Below are 21,505 nucleotides of genomic sequence, written 5' to 3' on the forward strand. Positions count from 1 at the left end.
TACAGGGATGATATGCCACGATTCCAACATCAAACAGTTGCATCAACTTTTCAACTGACGTGATTCATAGGAAGTTTATTTTTACAAATCCCACACTGTCTGCCTTATTACAAATTATGGTGGCATGTTCCGGCTGAAATATTTCTTTGACGTACAGAACGACACAATTTTTTTAAAAAGAGCATCGCCATATTTGATAGCGGTGAATCTGCCAATGAAAAGTAATAATGCCAATTTGGCCACATTCCAGTAATTAATTTAACCTTTCATTTTACACATACACGTACCCCAAAAGAACCGTTATCGTCAACCTAATGTGCCCAATACACTGTCCTAAAGTGCCGATGCACTGTACAGCGCGGCATTTATATTTCTAACAATCGAGATTAGAATGTTATAGGTCGTTGTGTCATATAGAACATCGTGCCCCTAGCGCGCCGCCATGTTGGATGAAGTTGTAACTGTCAGAAGAACATGGCGAGGTCGTGTCAAGTTACAAGGTCACAGTCGGCGTGACATTGTTGCTGACGTGTGATGGCAGCTGTGGCATCCACGGCTTCATGTTACAGGGTCCTGTCCTTACAGGCGTTCAACTGTCGGGCATTAGAGGCCAGGAGACAGGGTACAGGGGGCGATGAATATTAAACCTCGACATTTTGTCTTTAATAAGGCTTTTCCGTTGACGTTTCTGTGTCCGTCCTGACACTGGCAATATCTGCATCTGGACATCTGCCTGTCAATGCCATTGTTGCTTTGATCATTCGAGTTGGTCTCATCCATAGTATTTATTTGTTATCATCATGATTGCTTTTTGTACTTGTTGCTTTTTTTTATTTGAGAGGCCGTCTATGTAGAGAAATCAATATTGTTCCTGTTGCCACCTTCTCATAGATTTCATCTATATCAATGAAGTTTGATGAATAGATAGATAGATAAATAGAATATTGTGTTTGCAGCGATGTTCTCTAGGGCCCGTCTTGTTGACTAATTAATGTTAAAGACTTGTGTGAACTCGATATTTGAGAAGTTGTCCAAACATTGGATTCCTTAAGCTTATTCCACAACATGCCTGGCTTTTGCCTCTCTCTGAAAATACTAGACAATTAACATTTCCTTTCTTAGAATGAATGCCCTTGCATCCTAGGTGACCAATTCAAATTGTCTACCAATATTGATGTTGATACAATTTTTCATGTTGTTGACAACGGCAATCATGGTCAGTCGATAACATACGTTTTCTTTATGACTTTATTGATCAGTGAATGTGAATGCAATATAGAAGAAGCCCTGAACTTTTCTGAAACATTCGTGTACAATGTATACTATACGTTACTCATTCAAAAGACGAAAGTTTCTCCTCTGCACTGTCGCTTATATCAGTTCTGTCGACACCAATAAAGCTGACCCACGTAGACATTACCGAATGCAACTTCAGTATCCAGAATCTAAATAAAGAAGTGCTACATACGGTTGCTAGCACATGTGTCCCAGCGCCCGGGCGTATAGGGACAGTTAGGCTGGTTTGACTGGTTGTCTGCGGTAGAACGTGAGCTTGATTGAGACTAAAGCCTTGCAGTTTAACAGAGACAACATCAACTACTTCAGAATTGATCACTCTAGATGGTAATCTAATGATCGTTGCAAAGAATGGCTCAAGAGGTAAGTAAAGAATTGGGCAGTTTCTAGAAAACGCTTCAGATCGTCCTGTAGAGGGTTGGGCACAACTGCGTACGACGTTAGGTAATTTGAAACCAATCGAACATGGTGCAGTTAACGGGCGTCTGCTGTGTTTATCATGTGATCCCATGTGTCGTGGTGCATTCAGCTAAGTCCCAAATGATTTTAGTCCAAGAGAATGTTGTTTCCAGCTTCATATGTTTTGATAATTGCTGAGCAGCAGACGACAGCTATTTCTCCTTACACGTGAGAGGGAGGAGCTATCAAACAGTGGACATGCCTTGCCCAAGGACACGTGACGTTCTGGTGAGGTCTGGTCTAGCCTCTAGCATGCCGTAATATGGCTGCTGTTTTGTTACTGATTACGAACAGTCGTTTGATTGATAACGTGTCATGGTGACTCCCGTATTCAGCAAGAAGGTTGGGTCATCATAAACGACTCGCTACACGTCAGCAAGTAACGTCCACATACTAGAGAGGGGACACGTACAGACCGTAGAATGAAATTCTAACTTAGCTATAGCCACATCTTCCATACACACAAGAAACGACCATAACTTTTTTGAGTGTAGAAGTTTCCTTTGAACCCAGAATGTTATAGGTACCTGATATCACATTACATTACAGAACGACAATTGACTATACAACGTCAATGGCCTCATTGGCAATAGGGACTCATCCGAATGCTCTTGGAGTCGTATTTCAGAATAAGGGAAGTCAAATCGAAAGCTTCTCTGTCTCTGCTTTGTTATTAACTTAAACTAAGCTAGCTGGAATAGTCTGAGCCGTTGATGATATCGTTGTTTTAGATGGTCCCTTCGTCATATACTGCGTGACAGCAAGGAGTATACCATGACCATGACATCAAATTACTTCACAGACATGACAGAAGTAAAGTCAATACTGCCGTAGTTACAGTGAGTAATTAGTCATTCGTAAGGACCCCGTGAGCCAATGGGAAGATATTTGGACACCCATTAGTGCAAACACAGAACGATGATGTCAAGGATATTCTTGGTTACAAAATGTCTGATGATCAAATGGGACATTTAGATACATTATCGTCCTTTCCGAGGATTGGAGATATACTACTAGCTATACGCTACGGCTGTAATATTCCATCACATGTCTAGCCGAAGTATTCTTATCACAAAATATTTGAATGAAAAAATTGACAATTGGTGACTTAAAATTAATAGCAATCATTGCACTGGCTAATTATGGCTTAATTCTTCGAGTACTAAATCATAATCAACTATTGTTTTGAAAAATCCCAGGCACATCTTTTATTAACAACATAAAGCCCAGATAGGCATCGAAGGGGGAGATATCCCGATCCAATCTAGCTTATCCGGGAAGCCACTCTCCGACTTGTCTTTTAGAAATGGCAAAAATGATGCAGACGATATACTACTCTTTTGGTAAGAACAATACATCAACAACTTGTAAAGGACTAAACTGCCCTTTCCAGTACAAATTGAGCAAACAACAGGCCGGAATTGGAACTCTCAGGCGACCGTTCTGTCCCAGGGCATGGTCGCTAAGCTGACTACAAACTGCGGTACCTTATCAGGAACCCAGCTAATGGGAAGGAATGCCGGGTTCCCTCCCTCTGACAAGCACGACCTGATTACTACTAGCCACAGGCCTGTGGCCAACCCAACGATGACACACTGTCCGATGGGTCGTTGATAACCAACTTTACATTCCGCTACCAGAAATACTAGTCCTGACGTGGCCGCACAGCGCACATCTTTACAGAATCACAGATATTGCAGCTGGGCGGCATGCATGTTTACAGGAACGTGGGCAACGCGATCTTCAACTCCAGTGGATTCTTCTTGTGAAGTTTGAAGGGCAGAGACAAGATGACGCATGCTCTGATGCAGTTCAGATATTCGGTGGGTCACGATCTGCTTTTACCTCTTATCTGGAAAAGGAATGTATGTCCGAGTCCATAGCCGACAGGGAGAGAAAGCTACACTCTTCTTTTTTTTGAGGGGTAGATATCACTTTAATCCTGTACCATTTATTTCCGGAAGGCTGAAAGGCACATCTTGAAGATTGATGTTCTGTAAACTTGAGATTGCTGTGATGGGTTTGAGATATGTTCGGTCCATAGATCACATTCAGTGCAGGTAAAAGCTATCTTTGTAAAGGAAAAGTAGGAGTTCATTTGTAATACCAGATACACTGTAGTACTAGCAGGGATCTGTTGAAGGTTGCTCGCTTTAAAGTGAAGGACGTTTGAAAGTCGAATTCAAAAGTGGATATGCAGTCGTAACATTCTAGGGAAATAAAGTCATTTCCGGTTACTGTGGTACATATTAGAGGTACGTCTAGAGCAAATGACGTATTGATTATCCTTACGTACATATATGAAAACGGCAAAATTCAGAATAGTCAGAGGAGTTGCCCTAGTCATAACATGGGACTAGAAGAACGTTCAAGGAGAACGTTATGTAACTTTACGTCATCAAGCAGCCATCTTGAATCGTCCGTGTATACGATGTATATGCTAGTAATAGTAGTATTACGTATGTTGAACCAGTTCACGCTAGAAAAACTTTGCTGCGCTCAAACACGAAAGATAGGAGTTACAAAATTGCTACATCCACGCAAATATGTTCCTATCAGCCGATAGCGTATCAATACTACATGTTGCTACTGATCAGATATCGTTTACTTCACATACATGTACTCATTGTCATTGAAGAACAGTTTCGCGAACATCAGTAATATGAAGTGATTGCATGACATTTTCAACTTTAAAATGTTCCAACAAACAATAATCAAGTACTATTTTTGCTGCGATTGCTTTGTAGATTATTACAGGCTTTGAAAATTGGTGTGATGGCTTGCGCATGCGTATCAACTTATCCTGGGCAAAAATGTTCATACCAATGTTTTGTGTCGATGTCTGTGTAATTTTTATATATCTGCTCCATGCTTCGGCTGTAATCATTTGCAAAGACAGTTCTTATCTTTGAGTTTTTTGTGAATTTGTTAATTGAAATCCAGACGCTAGATACGGAAGGTACACGTTTGTTTACAGGACATTGATACCACCTCTAACCAAGGACACTCTAAAGCAGCGTTATAATCCGGCTAACCAGTTTAGGCAGCTCTATGTAAGGCAATGCAGTGGCTTGGCAGATACTGTAACTCGATAGCCAAGATTTAATCTAATTGCTGCAGATTATTATGTGATGAATCTAAAGAATGATAGAGGACGTCCTAAATTTGCATCAGTTACCATTTCGAACTAAATGAGTGCTGGCGTATTGCTGTATTCAGTTGAGGTCGACCTATTGCATTCACGTATCTTTAGCTGACTTTAGACAATGGTTAACAATTGCAAGACAAGTATTTTGCCAAAGTAGCAGTAGACGTATCTTGACGGTGGGTGAATGTCTCAACTCAGGCTGGATCACATCGAAGACCTTCTTCATCGTTAGACCGTTACTGTTATTTCTGGAGGCTTACAAGACCTCCCGATCTTTCAACAATGTTTCAGCTACTCGTTAAGTTTGACAGTTTAACCATAGTTAAAATACGTGTCGTAATAGCTGGGACTGCTTGAGAATGCTTTACAACTGGTAGTAACGTTAGAATATGTTTGTGTTCATTCTAACACGTCTGCAGACTGTGAGGAATCTTGTTTTGAAAGTGGCTGCCTCGGATGCCGAACAAGTGAACTACAAATAGGGCAATCACTAGGATCATGTCAGTCAGTTATCAACGTTTGTAGCACATCTCGTGCATTATAGGTTTTGGTGACCTTCAAGGCATTGGTTTTTGACGTGACCCTTTGCATGGACTTGTCCTGATATATAGTATGTTGTTCCTGGGCCAGAGTCCAGGACATCTTTGCTTACGTTTTGAAGCTGCAGATTTCTAGCTTCCTGAAGCTTTTGGCAGCTATCCTCACATGGCGTACAGCCGTATTTATCACATAGACCTTGACTTGTACCCTCTCTATCGCCCCACCGTGCCCTCTACCCTCCCCTCGCTCCTCTAGACATGTTTCCTTAACGTGTACAGCTGACCCTGCACCCCAATTGAAGAGTTGTAAGCCTTTATTGGCACTATAGCTGGATGATCCTGCCTGTAATACCGGGGTCTTACTGAAACGTCGACATTCCAGGCTCAGGCTAAACTTCGATCGATAAGTTGGTTTTCCGCCGGCAGCCTAGTTTCTTCCCACGCGCTGTATATATGAAGCAATTTCGTTACAATGATCAAGGAGGTTAAAATCTCCTTGCAATGATCTACTAAAAGAGTGCCGACAATAAGATAAGCTTATTAGCTCCAGTAAAAAGCTACGCCGCATTCATCACTATAATCCACCTTATACACTTCCTTCTTATGATGAGATGTTGATATTGAGATAACCTACTTTGTATGCCGTCCATATCGGAACTGACGGGACCGTCCTGTGGCTAAACCTCAGACAGACCTGTGCAATCAATGCGGTCTCCGGGACCGTTCGTGACTATCAATGTCTTATCGTAAACGGATTTATTTCGTAGGTACATGTAATAAACACCCGTTATAGAAGGTTTTCATCGACGTCCTATAGTACGAATTTTTCTTCAGGTTTTCCTAATATTTCTAATAATTAATGTATTTCTTTATTCTTATTGACTAGTTTCGTGAATGCCATATTGAGTCACATTGCAGTAGTCTTGGCGGTAATACGGAATTCATTGATGATACAGAATATGATGGACTAAAAATGTGTGATTAGGAATATGTTCATCTAACTACCTCAGCAAAACAAAACGGCGTCAACTGAGTGCCAATCTCTTTGCTCTGAAGTATCGTACTGATAGCACTGACATTGGTTACCATGTCTCATATTGTCTGTTGCACGTGATCTATGACGCGCTGGCAAGGTATGGCGTTAAAATGTTCAAGTCATCTTAAACTAAGTTTGTACACTGAGCCACTGGCCAATGGCACCCAGTCTGTTTCCATGGAGTGTTATTGTGAACAAAATGGTGATTGCCTTCACTGTTCTGGCAAGGCAATATCACCACTCAGTCCGAAGACAATTGACAATATAGGTCTGACCTTGAACGATATTTGATGGACGGCGCCAGACTAGTTTCTTCAATAACGGATTCCTCCACGTTGCTGTATTGCGCTGCAACTGTGGAATTTTCAGTACAGTATGACCCCGCATGTATGGCACAGAAACGCTCACAAGGTTGTTATGACGACTGTCGAAACGAATTTCAACATGAGACGAAAAGGAAGGAAGGAAAATGATTACGATAAAAGTACACTGAGGGGTTTGTAAGGTTTTCTCCAAAGATAAGCACTATAAACAAAGTATATACATATACATGTAGATTCAACCTACATACTAGAAAGGCAACATTTGCGAGCAAATACAGCATGTTTAGCCATGCTCCTCGCCATGCAAGAAATGGACTCCCAAAATAAAAATGGACCATTCTAAAATACTTCCACTAAAAAAATGGATCAAACTTGAGTTTAAAAACAATTATCAGTCTCTCCATACAGGAGTGGAGTCTTCCAGTAGCACCTCAACACAATATGGACCAGTCCAAAACCATATCCACTTATTAATTAACAAATACACTTCTGCTAACAAATGGACTTTTTCATAATCATTCCAGCTCAAAATTGAAATAAATGATTACAGAATCCTCCCCTTGCAAGAATGGGATATTCCGTGCCATCTCCATGTAAACTAGACCAGTGGAAAAATATCCGCTGAAAATTACACTCTTGCGCATAATCAACCCAGTTCAAAATTGAATTAAAAAAGATCAACCCCAGGGAAGAATGAAGTTTTCCAAGTATACATAATGATATATATGAAGATTTGACAGGAGAAGAAGGAAATGACCAAAAATGGGTGAAATATAAAAATGTGACACCCCTTTGTTTGAATGCATGATTCAATAGTATACACTTTGGGTTGAAAATAACGAAACCAAAAATTTCTTTGTTTAAAAAATCGTTTTGAAAGGCTGTATGGCAAACATTTGAATGAGGGCCTGTGTACATGCCAAATTTCACATTATTTTGGTTTAATACATATATGAACTGGAGATGTGTATCTTTTTAAAAAAAAGAGTGAACAAAGCCATGTACATGTAATCACATGTCCTAGGAATTCCCATACCATATTTGGCATGAATACTAGCCTACACCTGCGCCATGTAATTAGATTAACTCAATTGACCAATCAGGTGGTCGCAAGGCTCACAGGCATGCAAGGCCAGGTGCAAGGCACTTGGGGTCAATGACCTTTAGGTCATATGTAGTATTGAAAGTGACAGAAGTGGCAAATATTGTCAAGAAAGCCCAAAATAAATCGTTTTGAATATATGTATGCCAAAAATGGGAATGTAGTCCTTTAAATATTTGTTCAAGCCACATATACAGCAAATTTCAGGTCATTCGGTTGAAATACCAGGGCGCAGGAGGCCAAGATATGCTAAAAATAGCCTAAAAACCTCAATAAAATCACTTTCAAGGTCAATATCAAAAAAAGGAAAAGAACGCACATTGGTTTTTGCCTACATTACCTCTGTACCAAATTTCAGGTCATTTGGTCAAAAAATGACAGAGATGAATCGATTTGAAGATTTGACAGGAGGAGAAGAAGAAGAAGAAGAAGAAGAAGAAACATGAGTAAAAACAATATGTTTAGCCATACTAGGTATGGCTAAACATAATAAATCAACTTGTGTATAACGTTGGGTAACATAAATTCGGGATTTTTCCGATAATGGTTGACTGAAATCAATCTAGCAGAACAATAAACCATCCTTTTTTTTCTATTATTCTGTCAGTATCATGTACTATCTTTGCACTAATCATATATATGGTAGATTTTGTCTCTAGTCGTGCTGACACCATAATATTTCAACTTGAAACTACCGTCCGCCGCACGCACAATGACGGTGCTGTCGGACAGGGGTGAACATTAATTCGGGAGAGACGATTCGTCTTGAATATCTTACCGCTAATTACATTTTATACAGCAGCTATTCGTTCCATCCTTGGCTTGAGGAGGGTGCTATGGATATAGACGTCTCCAAGTAAAAAAAAAAAACAAGAAAAAACGGCCGTACCGCACGCATCAGGCATCCGGGAACAACCCGTGTGTTGAGTCGGTAGAACGTCACTCAAAGTCAACCCCCACCGTCATGGAAATTTGTACATTATTTATTGGGACGTTAGCTGGATGCCGTAGAAATGGTAATACTACTATGTCCATGTGTTTCTGCTTGTGCTAAGAGCAAACTTTGAGGAAAATATCGCCATCAGTCCACTATCACACACAACATTTAGACAAAAAAGTGTTCCTCGCAAACGTTTGTCGTCTGCCGAATAGCAGGATTCTGGGTAACGAATATGGTGGCGGGAAAATTCACCGTAGTGTCGTAGCCATTGGTTGTAGCAACAAAGAGGCGTTCTGATGATTAATCACACTTAGAGTCCAGTTGTAGGTTAGCAAAAGAGATTCTAATAAGTTGTATTGTAAATAATTGTGTTGAGCAGGAAGCGGATGTGACATTTGTCTTATAAACCAGCGAACAACTATGCAGTATAATTCTCCCACGAAGCCCTCAGACTGTGACAATAAGGGACGGAGAGTTTTTGACGTAGCCAACTTCTAATGCATGGTTATCGAAGCTTTTCAGCCAGTGTTCTGAATACGTTAGTCTGTCAAGTTTGCATTTCTAGCGGTATTACTGATGTTGCATCTAGCACATATCCCCAAATACCCCGTTTTCGAAAAATCCCGAATTTAATTACCCCGCGAATTTATGTTACCCAACGTTATATCACTAGTGGGACTTACATTCCATTTCACTACAGTTTTGATATTAACATTATTCAAGGAGGTTCTACATTTAACCTCCTTGCATTCTTGAATGTATTTACCAGTAAAGAGTATATCCTCTTAAAATTGTTGAATCTACCTTTAGGATCCGATGTACTAACGTCTTTTTTACATTTCGTATGCTATGCGCTCCTTAGTAGGCAGTAAAGGCGACAATAGTGAAAACATTTGGACGGCACTGTAATAAAAATGAAGGATGATGTTCAGGTCTACAGCAAATGATCTCTAAAGCAGTCTCACGTCTGCCTACTCCATCCGTCAGTGTAGATGTCACACCGCGTGGCGGTAGGATTACACTAATGATACCGCCTAATGGCTCGGTAAGGCCGCGGGAACACCCACGTGTCGCGGCGGGTGTGATAACGCAGGGGGCGGAGACGGATGGGGTGGTCCGCGGCGATGTCATCATCTCTCGAACGTTCAAATGCAGGTCAAGAATACGCGATGTGTGAAGAGTGAACGGTAGTCTATTTTGTGTCACTTAAAGTGCCAATGAAATCAAATTTTCTCTGTCATTCACTTAAAATTTGGTCTATTCTGAAAGCACCTAATAATATGCACTTTTTTTATTAATTGTCTACTGTGTGCTCTTTGCTGGGACAAATTAGCAACGGTTCGTGACGTCACAAAAAGGATTTCTACTATATGGCTGTCTATGGGAATAACATACATTTGATTCACCCACATTCTTATAAAGGAAACATAATTCATAGAGAAAATTTGGTACGTCGGAAGAACACATATTTGTGGCTATCCAATGTATGTTATTGCCATAGCCAGTCACACTAGCTAATGAGAGTATTTTCTGTGACGTCATACTCGTTGCTAATGTGTGCTACCTACCAAAGAGCACAAAGTAGACAATTGATCTAAATTATATAGATGTTCTCAGAAAAGACACAATTTGTTTGTGAATAATAGAGGAAATTTCGTTTCGAATGCTATTAATGGCCATGGCACTTTACGCTTGTGCCTTTGGTCATCAGAGCTTAGAAAGGCAATGTGTCGTAAAACATGCCGAGTAGCATATGGTTGAATGGTTGCCGTAGGAGAAGATTCCGGGTTGTGAGCAAGCCGACGAAAATTCTCCACCAGCAATCGATGCAGATGAGACGCACTTTAACTTTTATTACTCTTCCGAGAAGTAGGTGACATGTCAACTTTTAAATCAATACAGTTGTTACAGTAGGAGCAAGAGGTGTATGTAGGTGTACCGATCTGCCGTTCTTATGATCTGTCATGTTACGTTTCCTTTTCTTGTTGAAAGGCTATTGGTTTATTGATACATCAATATACAGTCTAACCTTCTACTATTGATCACCTGTGTATATGGACCACCTGGCCATTTGTGTTCACTTTATGATGGTACTTTAGATTGTTTTCCCATTGACGTCATCACCAAAGCAATTTTCATTAATAACCAAAGAATATTGTCTATGGCGACCATTTACTTCACTTGAGTGGTCGATATGTACAGTGTTGACTGTATGTGGTTAATATACATCCATACAAAATGGACAATATGTCACCCGGTAGTGCCCTACATCATGTCAGCAATAGAAAGCACGGGGGTTGTTGACGTAATGATTTTAAAACTCGAAGCATCAGTTGGGGAATAATGTGTGGTATTCAGGAGAGTTGGCAGTGGTCCAGGTTGCTGTTGGCAACATTCGACTCGAGCCCACCATGTTGAAATTCGAGTCAAGTCCACCATGTTGAAATTCGAGTCGAGCCCACCACGTTGACATTCGAGTCGAGTCCGCCATTTTGATCTAAAGCATGTTGCTATGCGCAGACACGCACTGAAGAATGGCCCAATCGCCGTCTGTAATCCGTAGTTGATGGACAGATTTGCCACGGCCCGCATGGCAGTACGTGTGCAGAGTTCGGGTCACATGGAATATGAATGACGTGAAAACCGCAGGTTCGCCGCTCCAGTAGCTCCCTGGGGGGGGCGGGAAGTTTGTGATCTTGTCTTTTTTATTTATGCCTTTGGCTTCTGGCCAAGATAAAAGATTTAAAAAAAAGCAGGATGCTCTTGTGCCTAGGTGCGCAGCGGTAGTACTAACCATGGCAACGATTGTCCCTGACCAAGATGAATTAATAACAAGATATACGAGCCAGGCCAGGAAATTTGCGTCTAACTGCATCGCCAGAATCTGGCAACTTAGAAACTCTATGTGACTCCTTGCCTGCTTCGGTTTTCGTATCTAGCGCAGTGTTCTATTCTACAGACCAGATAGAAAACTATTAAAGACGACATACGGTAGTAGTCCAGGAGGAAATCCTCAGAAGAGACCAAGAAAATGTGAAACGTAGCCCATCCTTTGTATATTTAGTCCAGTATCATAGAATGATAGTTTGATGTCTCTTGATCATTTTTACGATTGTGTAATGAGCATTTCTGTTTGCCTACTGGGAGGAATTCTTTGTAGCTGACGTTATATCCGTATAGTCTCTGCCCTTGTATTCTGCCTTTTTTGTATTCGAAATGTTCTTAGGATTTCTTACTGCAGGGGATGAGAAACAAGGATCTTCCAGTGAGTTGATTCCCCTGACTTGGAGTAGGGGCTTTTAGTCCTAGCCTTTCTGTAGAAGATAGAAGTCCCATGGCTACTTGCGTATGCCTTCGCCGCACAAAATGCCAAGATGGGCTGGCGCGGGACCAATGCCTTGAAGCAGTCATTTGTATAAATTGCAGTCTTGCCATCCGTAGGTCAGGTCATCTGTTTCTTGGGAAAGCGTTCCGGGACCCTAGTCGATAATTTAGACGGCCTTGAATTACTCAAACGGCGTTGCCCTGTTATGTAATATAATCAGTCAGGGGTATAAGAAAGTACATGTCAATAAGAGGGGATGTTTGTGAGAATGTCGTCCTTCTTGGCCGTTGGATTAGGTCGATGAATCGTTATTTTGACTAATGTTTGCCTTCTGAATTACATTGTCTTCGTATCATGTGTTTAGTGCTATTGTCTCTCCGCTGTCGCTTCCAATATTCTAGTGCAACAAGACTTCCCTGTCTCTTACTGCATCGTTCACATTGTCTTACTGAGGGAGACCAATGCATGGTATACAATTGGACTCGTCAGTTAGGATCTACAGTAAGCTTTCAGCAGCCGAACATCTAACGTATTCTCAAAGGATTTGTCAATGTTCAATACAGACGAATTAGAGCTCCATCTGTTCGTTTTTCTCAGTGGGTTAGATATTTCAATAAATTTGCCAGCCCCTTCTAGCATTTTCATCAAGGTAAATGGGGTACACACGAGTAGTCAAGATGAAACGAACCTCGACTTTCCTCTCTGCGATAAAGTCTGCAGCAAGTCGTGCCCTGCAGCCGTTTATATTAGACCAACGTACTGGTGTAGATTGGGTGTAGTGAGCCTGTATAATTTGCAGTGCTTTAGCCCTTTGATGCAGGTATTGCACACCGAGAGGTTTTCAGTTTCCACTCCATTGCAGGAGGCATTAGCGGCCAGTGAGCCAATTATGCACAGCGTTTCACCAGCTCTAACATCGTGAGTTCAGGATCACTCTAGGATCTCCGCACTGGTCATAGGTTCTTTGTGGAGGCGTACTTTGAGACCAGTCAATTGTCTTCAAAAACAGGAAAAGTTACGAGGCTTTTGCAGCAAGGTTGATCGAGTCCAAGTTCAAAGTTATGCTAACTTATAACTAACTTATTCATGAGTACACAACAGAGTTCTCCTGTTGCCTGAATATAAGATAAAAGCCCTTTGCCACATTGCCATTGTCATGTCTGCATGTGCTTTTCGAACTACAGCCCGACATGAACATCTTTAAAAACAACAAAATAAACTTCAATACACGGACAGATTTCAATAAACCAATGTAACGTTCATATACGCCAGATAAATCATGTTATAGATGGATGGAATATATACATATACATATACATTTGAATAATCTGTATAGTCTGCGAAACTCGCAAATGATATAAGACTAGACATCCTTCATCCGAGACGTTTATAGAATCTGCTTGTAAGTTCTGGGAGGAGTGCCAAGAGCGTGGTGCAGTGTGACGATGGAGTAGGTAAACCCACGGATGTCGTCTGTCAGCTCGTAGGCTCCCATATGGTTGCTGTGTAAATCTCCCCACCCGTTTCCAAATGGCTCGTGAAAAAGGATAGGCGCAATTTCACGCGAACACAAGGAATTTACTGACATTGCCGCGTAGAATGAGCAGTCTATCTTTAGCAATGGGCGTACTGATGTTGAATGCATGCCTTGGTTAAGGCTATTCATCATGTGAACTTATAGTAAGGGAAGAAACTTCGAGTCACTGATTTATCGGAATGCCGTATCGGTGGCTCCCAAGGGTTTTCTGTAACGCTAATATTCATCCGCACGTACAATGCTAACAAAATACGGTTTTCTCTACTACCAGAAGTAGAATCACTTGAGGACAAATGTAGAAAGCAAGCGGTGCGTTTCAGAATCTCTCTTCACGTCCTCTGTAAAAGCCTGTCAAACTTCTGATGCATGAAGGGTATCCTTGTCCATCACAAAGGTATTTTGCGCAGTCTTGTGGGACAAAATTCAATACTGTTGATAAACTGAAATGCATAACATCGATAACCTTTGCCATCACAAGTATTGCATTTTCAAGCCATATATCACATCATATGTCATCGCCAACAAGTAGTGATGGCTCATACAAAGCCTACAAGCAAACGGAGATATGTTGCTCTAAGTTATGACATTCTATACAGAATTGGATGGTGATACATTGCTATTCCGATTGAGTTTCGAGTTTCTACCACACGGTTGTATGCAACGAGCAAGATGTAGCTGTTACCAACTCTGTGGCTGTCCTGACAAGCTTAGGAAACAAAAAATGGCTGATGTGTAATTTCTAGCCCTTGTTCACAAAGCGGGAGTCACGGTGGCCCAGTGGCAGGGTGTTTGGCCCAGAACCCAGAGGTACTGGGTTCGAATCCGGGTACCCCTGATTTGTCCCGTTCACGTTGTGCCCTTGGGAAAGGCACTTTACACGACTTTCCCCACTTCACTCAGGTGAAAATGAGTACCCAGCTTCGGTTAGGGACGTCCCTCAGATAGGACGTTAAATGGAGGCCGCGTGTTTGAGGAGAGCCACACCTCGAGCACGTAAAAGAATCCACCACACTTATCGAAAAGAGTGGGTGTGTGAGTGGATCAAATAAATCTGTCCGGATATGCAGCTTGTACTGTACAGTACAAACCTGTTGTGTTACGCTTTGACGCGGTTTACCGGGTATGCAATACAACAAACAAACAAACAAACAAACAAACAAAAAACAAATGTTGCCATTACTAGTTTCGTTCAATGGCAAAACTTGTTAAGAATGGAATAACCCACATCTTAACACAATCCAACCTAGCAGCTGCTACTGCATGCATGTACCCAGTTTGGATAACGCGTGTAAGTGTATGATACTTCAGAATTGCATAGCGGCGCCAGGGGGCCAATACGACTGTAGAAATAACATGTCGTTAGGCTTATGTTATTACTTCATTATGTTTCTGGGAGCAAAACAAGGTGTCTGAGAGTCCCCTGGGTCCCACGTAATGGGCTCCTACTGCAACTGTTCATTAAGTTAAACATGTCCCCGGTAATGATTTTATATAATCTACAGAAATAAGAGCCTGATTCCAGTGGCGCGAAGGCGGCATTAGCGGGGTGTAGTAATTACCACAGGGCTGGGAGCTTGATTAATTATTTGGTGGTAATTTCTATCGAATAGCGTCCAATTCAGGTCGTATCTATTGTATCTTATTAGGGCTAAAGTGATGTAGGATATGTGGAACTGGCATCTATAGAAGACCGCAGGAGCCAACTTTCATCTTGACCCAAATAAGTCTCGCAGATAAGACAAAGTATCCTATCAGTCTTAGTACCACAGAGCTTTGAATCTCTCAAACATATTTCCAACTGGGGGTTGAAATACACATGCATGGAGGAGGCAAATTTTGGGCTGGTTTGCATAGACGACTTTTATCATTGTCCTTTGTTGTAAGGAGCTGTCTTGTTGATCCGCTACAATTGATTATTCTCCTTTGTGATTGTCGCTCTGTCTACTCCACGCTCAGAAAATCGACCAGACCAAGCTGTTGTAAACCATTAATCAACCCAATATACAATAGTAACGTAAATTGGCATTTGTACGAGATTTGATTGAATACAGTGACATGATAGTTGACATCGGACACGTTACGCCTATTGGAGCGTATTTACGGTTATCTTTTCTTAGTTGTTAGTCCAGAAACCTCAAAGATCGGTGCCTACCTAAGATAACTTATTCAACTATTCAGGTCGATACAAATTAGAGTTGAACCAGGACGGGGGACGGTATCAACTTCCAGCCACGTTTGACCCATCGCTCCCGTCACACCTGCGTAAGGTCATAGGTCATCAGCGATCGGGTCAGTCACTACTGAAGAAGGCCAGAAATGTGATCGAAAGTTCGATGCACATATATGAATCAGCTCCCTGTGTTAGAAGACAAACAACTTCTTCTTTTAGAAGAAGAGCTACTGAACAAATGAATTATTCAACTATTCAGCTGGAAAATAAGACCTGGAAGGTACCTGCTCCTGTGATTTACCATTGAACAGCTTGTATGAAGACTTAATGATGCCAACCTGTCTCCATAGATGTTCCATAAAACCTGTGATTTGTAGTGAACTTTAGCCCGACTGGACCTGGTGGCTCTCAGTTTATTACAACCATCGCGTTCGTGTGTCAGATCTACGTGAATCATGGCTCTCATCCCGGGCCGAATTTCATGCACGCCTGCGGATGTAATAGCTGATATACGTACATCATTGTCACACCAATCTGAGGAAAACGGCCGATTGCTGTTCTGGACAATTTTATATCCACTCCATGTGTTTGTGCCACATAGGTGAGAGATGTAAGTTAACATATTAGCCAGTTTTTGCGTAAATGAGCAACACTGTTATCTACTACTATTCTGTTGTGATTGGAAATCAACGCCACTTAATCACGGATTATTGTTCAAAACACAATGATGATATTCACTCTTCTTTTCACTTGCTCATAGGAATTTGTGTTCGGGTATATATTTTGCGTGTAGACAATCTTAACAGTGTGCAAATAGGTAAAAACATTGAAGAATGTTTAGATAGAAACTGTAATGTGAACGGTAGTTAAAAACATATCGATATACGTTGCTATTACTATTTTAGGATCATTATATCTACCTTATTGTTTCTGTAGTTGTAGAAGACCTTTTGAAAGTCCGGAATTTCATTTGTGTCAGTGTTATTTTCTGCTAATTGTTTGTCACCATGGTACCCCTTTGTATCAGGCTGGACAGTCCAAATAACGAGCGTGACGTGCGGCCACTTAGCCATAAAACACTGTCGTCTAACATCATCCTCAAACTTGTTCCCCAAAGGCGAACTCCACTAAACAATGAGGCAGATAATGAGAACCGACAAGGCCTTCGTCTCATCACCACTTGATATCACTTTGTAATAAAGCACTCCTAATGGCTTCCATCTCCACATTTATTAATGACAAACTTGATATTTCATATTAAAGTTCACCAAAATTTTGCAATCAACTTTGATGAATGCCAAACTCACAAACTTGATGTCATGTTGAAGTTACAATATTAATCCTGACACCCCGCCATGGTTGCATGACAGTGCGGTTTATCACGTCATTCGCGATCGGCCAACCGTCAGCAGGTAGTTTTAGGCGTGTCTCTTGTTATTTTAGCTAATAATGTTACTCTTAACCGCCACCCTCTCCAAGCAGAGGATAGCCTTCGACATCATTTTACGCATTTCATTGAGCTGTCCATTTTGTCAGGTTTTCTTTTTGTCCACCAGCACCATGGCTTTCTTTAGTGTGACTAACCTAATTACTCGGGACACGTGATCTTACGGAGGTGTAACGTGACCAAAGGGGCAAAGGTTGTTGGAAGTTGGCATCGTCCCCCGTCGCGAAAGTTCAAAATATACGTTTTCCCAACGGCGGAAGAACTTTCTTCATAACAAGGCCACGCCACAGGAGACCAAACAAATATTCATAGAAATTATTCATATGGCATGACCTTGTCAACTGTAGACGTAAAGAGTCGTACACGGTGATTACACATCAATTGTACATCAAGGAGTGGCTGTCCTGGGGGCCGTTTTTATAATTACGGCGTGCTCCAAGGCCTCATCATCAGACGATGTATACATATATATCATGCATGATGTCCATAGAGATGATATAAGGTCAGCAAAGGTTGAGTTGCCAAATTTATCTTCCAGCTGCAGGAGGACGTCGCAGAAATCATTTTTGATTCAACTTCGACAGATGTAATACGTATGTGATTGACTGTAATTTGCGTTGATGACATCCTAGTTAGTTTACCGGGGCTCATATGCCCCCCCCCCCCCACACCACGTCTAGTTTCCAACTGAGAGGAGTGTGTTCATCACGAGACCCGATAAACTAGCTAGGATAGCACCCCAGCTACTTGTGTATTCTCCTTCAAGGTCAGATTCGATCGCGGAATATATTGTGTCTTGCCCGGATCAAATTAGTCAACGATATTGATCAAGAAGTTCAAACAGATGTAGACTATGTCTTCCTGTTTTGCCTTTGAGATCCATCATTCTTCTTCGAGGACAGCTTATCAATTCCTAGAGAATGATGTGTCCAATATTGAGCGATAGACCTAGATAGATGCACATGTAGACTTTTTTGTGATCGGTCGTCCCTCTTTTGGTTGACTTGGAGGCATCTACTCGTATTCGTTCTTCTTCTTCAAGGACAGATTCGATCAACCTCTTATCTATTCTGAGTCAAATTGTAGTCTACGATGTTGATCTAGAGGCTCTGGCAGCTTTGCCTTTCTTCTTTAAGATTCAACTTCGATGCAGCTCCTCGACACAATATATTCTTCTTTAGGGACAACTTTGATCGAAATACTAGTACATTTTATCTTGCCCTTAACAAATTAGTGTATGATATTGAGTAAGAGGCTAGGATAGCTGTAGTATTTGCCTTCCTTGCGTCTCCCACTTTTACTCGATGTCGAATTAAGGATCTACCTGTATTCATCTTCAATGACATATTTGATCGGAACACCTATTTTCTGAGCCAAATTGTAGTGCACGATATTGAGCGAGTGTCATCAGCCAGTTGTAAACTTTGCCTTCCCTGCTTGTAACCACTCGTCCTTGTGATTAGAGTACATTTACGGTTCGTGCTACCGCCGTCTATACGACTAATGGAAGAATTACGATCCGGTGCTCCAGTGCTGACCCTTCGCCGCTGCAGAATAACGATGAAGACTTATCCCCGAAGGTTGCGGCCGGCTGTGCGCGGGCTAACTACTGATAACGATGCCAATCTCCAGGGTCACACATAGAGGTTCCTTATCCTTCACGCTCGTCTCAAGGAGAAAGTGTGGAAGAAATTCAACCTGTTCGTCATAACTTACCAGTAATGTTACTTCTGAAGACAAGAGCGATTCCTTTTTTGAAGACCGATACGAATCGACTAAAAAGGGTTGAAGAAATTCAGCCTGGTTATCACAACTCCCAGTAATGTTACTAATTTATGAAGAAAAGATTTTCAAACCTTAAGGATCGTTTCTGAAGATCGTTACAAATCGTCTCAATGAGATGTTCCATCTGAAGATCTTGACAGAATGGACAGTTTTTGACCCACGAAGGTCTTTTGTTGAAGATCCACATTAAGACAGTGTGGATTTGAAGACATGTGTCCACCAAAGAACTAGGACTTGCCATTGTATTCTTCCACTCAACCTGTCATTGTACTTGTCATTCTATGTCCCCATCGAAACTCACGTGACTGTAACTTTAAGTGCACCATGTTTTGACAACATTACCAACGTGCGTATCTGGGCCCATTACGACAACCATAATGTTGGGTTGGGATTTGAACCGCTGACCTTGCGATGCAGCACTGTATTACTAACCATTACACTTCTACACGCTACCATACATCTACATAATGATACCGTGTCACTCACAGCAACAGTCGGTCCGTAAACAATCTGCCAAAGGAATAACAAACAGACATTACACGTGTCCTCCAGCTATCCAAGACCTTCATCATGGTACGTTTTATCTTGCACACAGACAACTACAGATTGCGTGCAGTGATGGCGTAATGGAGACAAAACACACGAAAGAAGCTTTGAATCGACCGATATCCACTTACTGATGTATCGTTTGTGTTGAGTCGAGTGGGTTTATATTCAGTCGCGGGGGGCATACTTTTGACGATGACGATTATGCAACTTCGTAGCTTAGAAGTTGTAGGATAGTTGAGAGACTTGTTCATTTTTTTCCTGCATTGACAAGAAACATGTTGCCGTGTTGTTACTGTGCTCTGACTCAATACGTAGCAAATATGTTCCGTTACATAATTATAACGCCCTAGAGAATGGGAAAACCGCCTGTGTTGTTAAGAATGGCGCATTTGATTTGCCAGTCTAGTCACGTCAGTAGACAGAGCGCCAGATGCTCGAGGTAGATACGCCTATTTAGTCAGGTACAAAGGAAACTTAAGGATTTCTTAAGGAATGTTATTACCCGACAGAGAGGCCTCTGCTCGTATATCAGGGAATGAAACACGTTTCTTGGAACAGTGGTGGTGTTAACCGGGAACTGTGCTGACTAGTTAGCCTGCTGGATGCTAGACTGTTTCCACGGCCTACAGAGGCTGCCTCCTCGGCACCAGGGCCAACATGCCCCCAATGACATTTTGCCACAGGCCCCCCTACCGAGTTGAAACCTGTGTTGAAGGTTCCACGACTGTCCCTCAGTGTCTAACTCAGGAGGGGGAAGTGGCAGGATTTCCCTGGGGGGCATGTTGGCACTTGAGCCGAGGACTTGGTGTGCCTGGGCCCTGGAAACTGCCTGGCTTCCCATCTATATACATTGTAGAGTGGGCTGTAATGAACGGCACACCCCTCGGGAAGATCCATCCTGCACGTGTGGTCCTTTGTGATAAGGGAAGAGGAGGAAGCCAGGTATCGAGGGATTCAAAAGAACGAAGAATTTTCCTGGAACTTTGCGGTTAATCATGATTACGTAACATGTTATCTGAATACACAAACCCACGTCAAGGTCACACAAGGATTGTAAATCTTCGTTTGCAGCGCATGCGCAGATATGTGTTTTATATCTCACCTGGGCCTGATCATGAGATGGATACTTAAAGAAGCATTCCACTCCAGAGGGAAGTGTTATATTTTGATAGATTGTATTTTTCAAAATACAAATGCACCCGACTTTTGGCTAAATTACCTCGGCTGTCTTTTCGACAATTATCCTTTTCTAAATCCATGTACCCCCATGCGGACCCACTTCTATGTACTTGCATGACAAACTTCGGGCACAATTTCTCACTAACGGTAGACGTGATAAGCTTAACGAAAGCAGTTGAGGGATTATCACACATTCAGGAAGGTGATCAAAACGTTTGAAGACTATCGCGTCTTGGAATACAGAGGTTTTGGTACTTTTGTAAGAAACATTATTGGATGGGTCTTCTGGGGAATTCACGAACCCGATCGCAATAATGCTCGCCCTGCGTTCAGGCTTCATATTATGGTAAATTTGACCAAACAAACTTGATTCAACCATAAAAAATTGGAGCAGTATCACTATGCTACTTTAACTCCGACGGAAAGGGAAACAACTTTTAGCAAATATCTGGCACCACGGTCAAAAGGGTTCCAATTGTGTCGTATTAGCAGGACATATGTATATCATGAGCAATGAAGAGTGTATATTTGAGAAAGATCGTGGAAAAATCAAGCTTATTGCTTTGTATCTATAATATCCCAAATCTATGCAGAGTTGTGTAGCTGTAACAGAAGAGCTGCAGTCTATGTTGTAGTGCTCTCCTTGGTGCTGAAATACTTGATGCAGTAT

The 21,505-nt window shown here is 41.7% G+C and overlaps 1 protein-coding gene across 5 annotated transcripts in view; it reads left to right on the forward strand.

Moving 5' to 3' along the window:
* The window catches only part of LOC136448373 (calmodulin-like), a 60,814-nt gene that overhangs the window by 15,641 nt on the left and 23,668 nt on the right, over positions 1 to 21,505 (forward strand). For 2 of the 5 annotated variants that reach the window (XM_066447801.1, XM_066447797.1), the window contains exon 1: positions 3,329 to 3,578. The exons of 1 other annotated variant lie outside the window; for it this stretch is intronic. In XM_066447801.1, coding sequence (XP_066303898.1) covers positions 3,546 to 3,578 — 33 coding nt within the window. In that variant the 5' untranslated portion in view covers positions 3,329 to 3,545. Of the gene's footprint in view, positions 1 to 1,471; positions 1,660 to 3,328; positions 3,579 to 21,505 lie in introns of those variants that run through there. 2 more of the 5 variants (XM_066447799.1, XM_066447800.1) reach the window with 2 other exon arrangements.

The sequence above is a fragment of the Branchiostoma lanceolatum genome, chromosome 14 (genome assembly GCF_035083965.1).
Source record: "Branchiostoma lanceolatum isolate klBraLanc5 chromosome 14, klBraLanc5.hap2, whole genome shotgun sequence".
In the NCBI taxonomy this organism is placed as follows: Eukaryota; Metazoa; Chordata; class Leptocardii; order Amphioxiformes; family Branchiostomatidae; genus Branchiostoma; species Branchiostoma lanceolatum.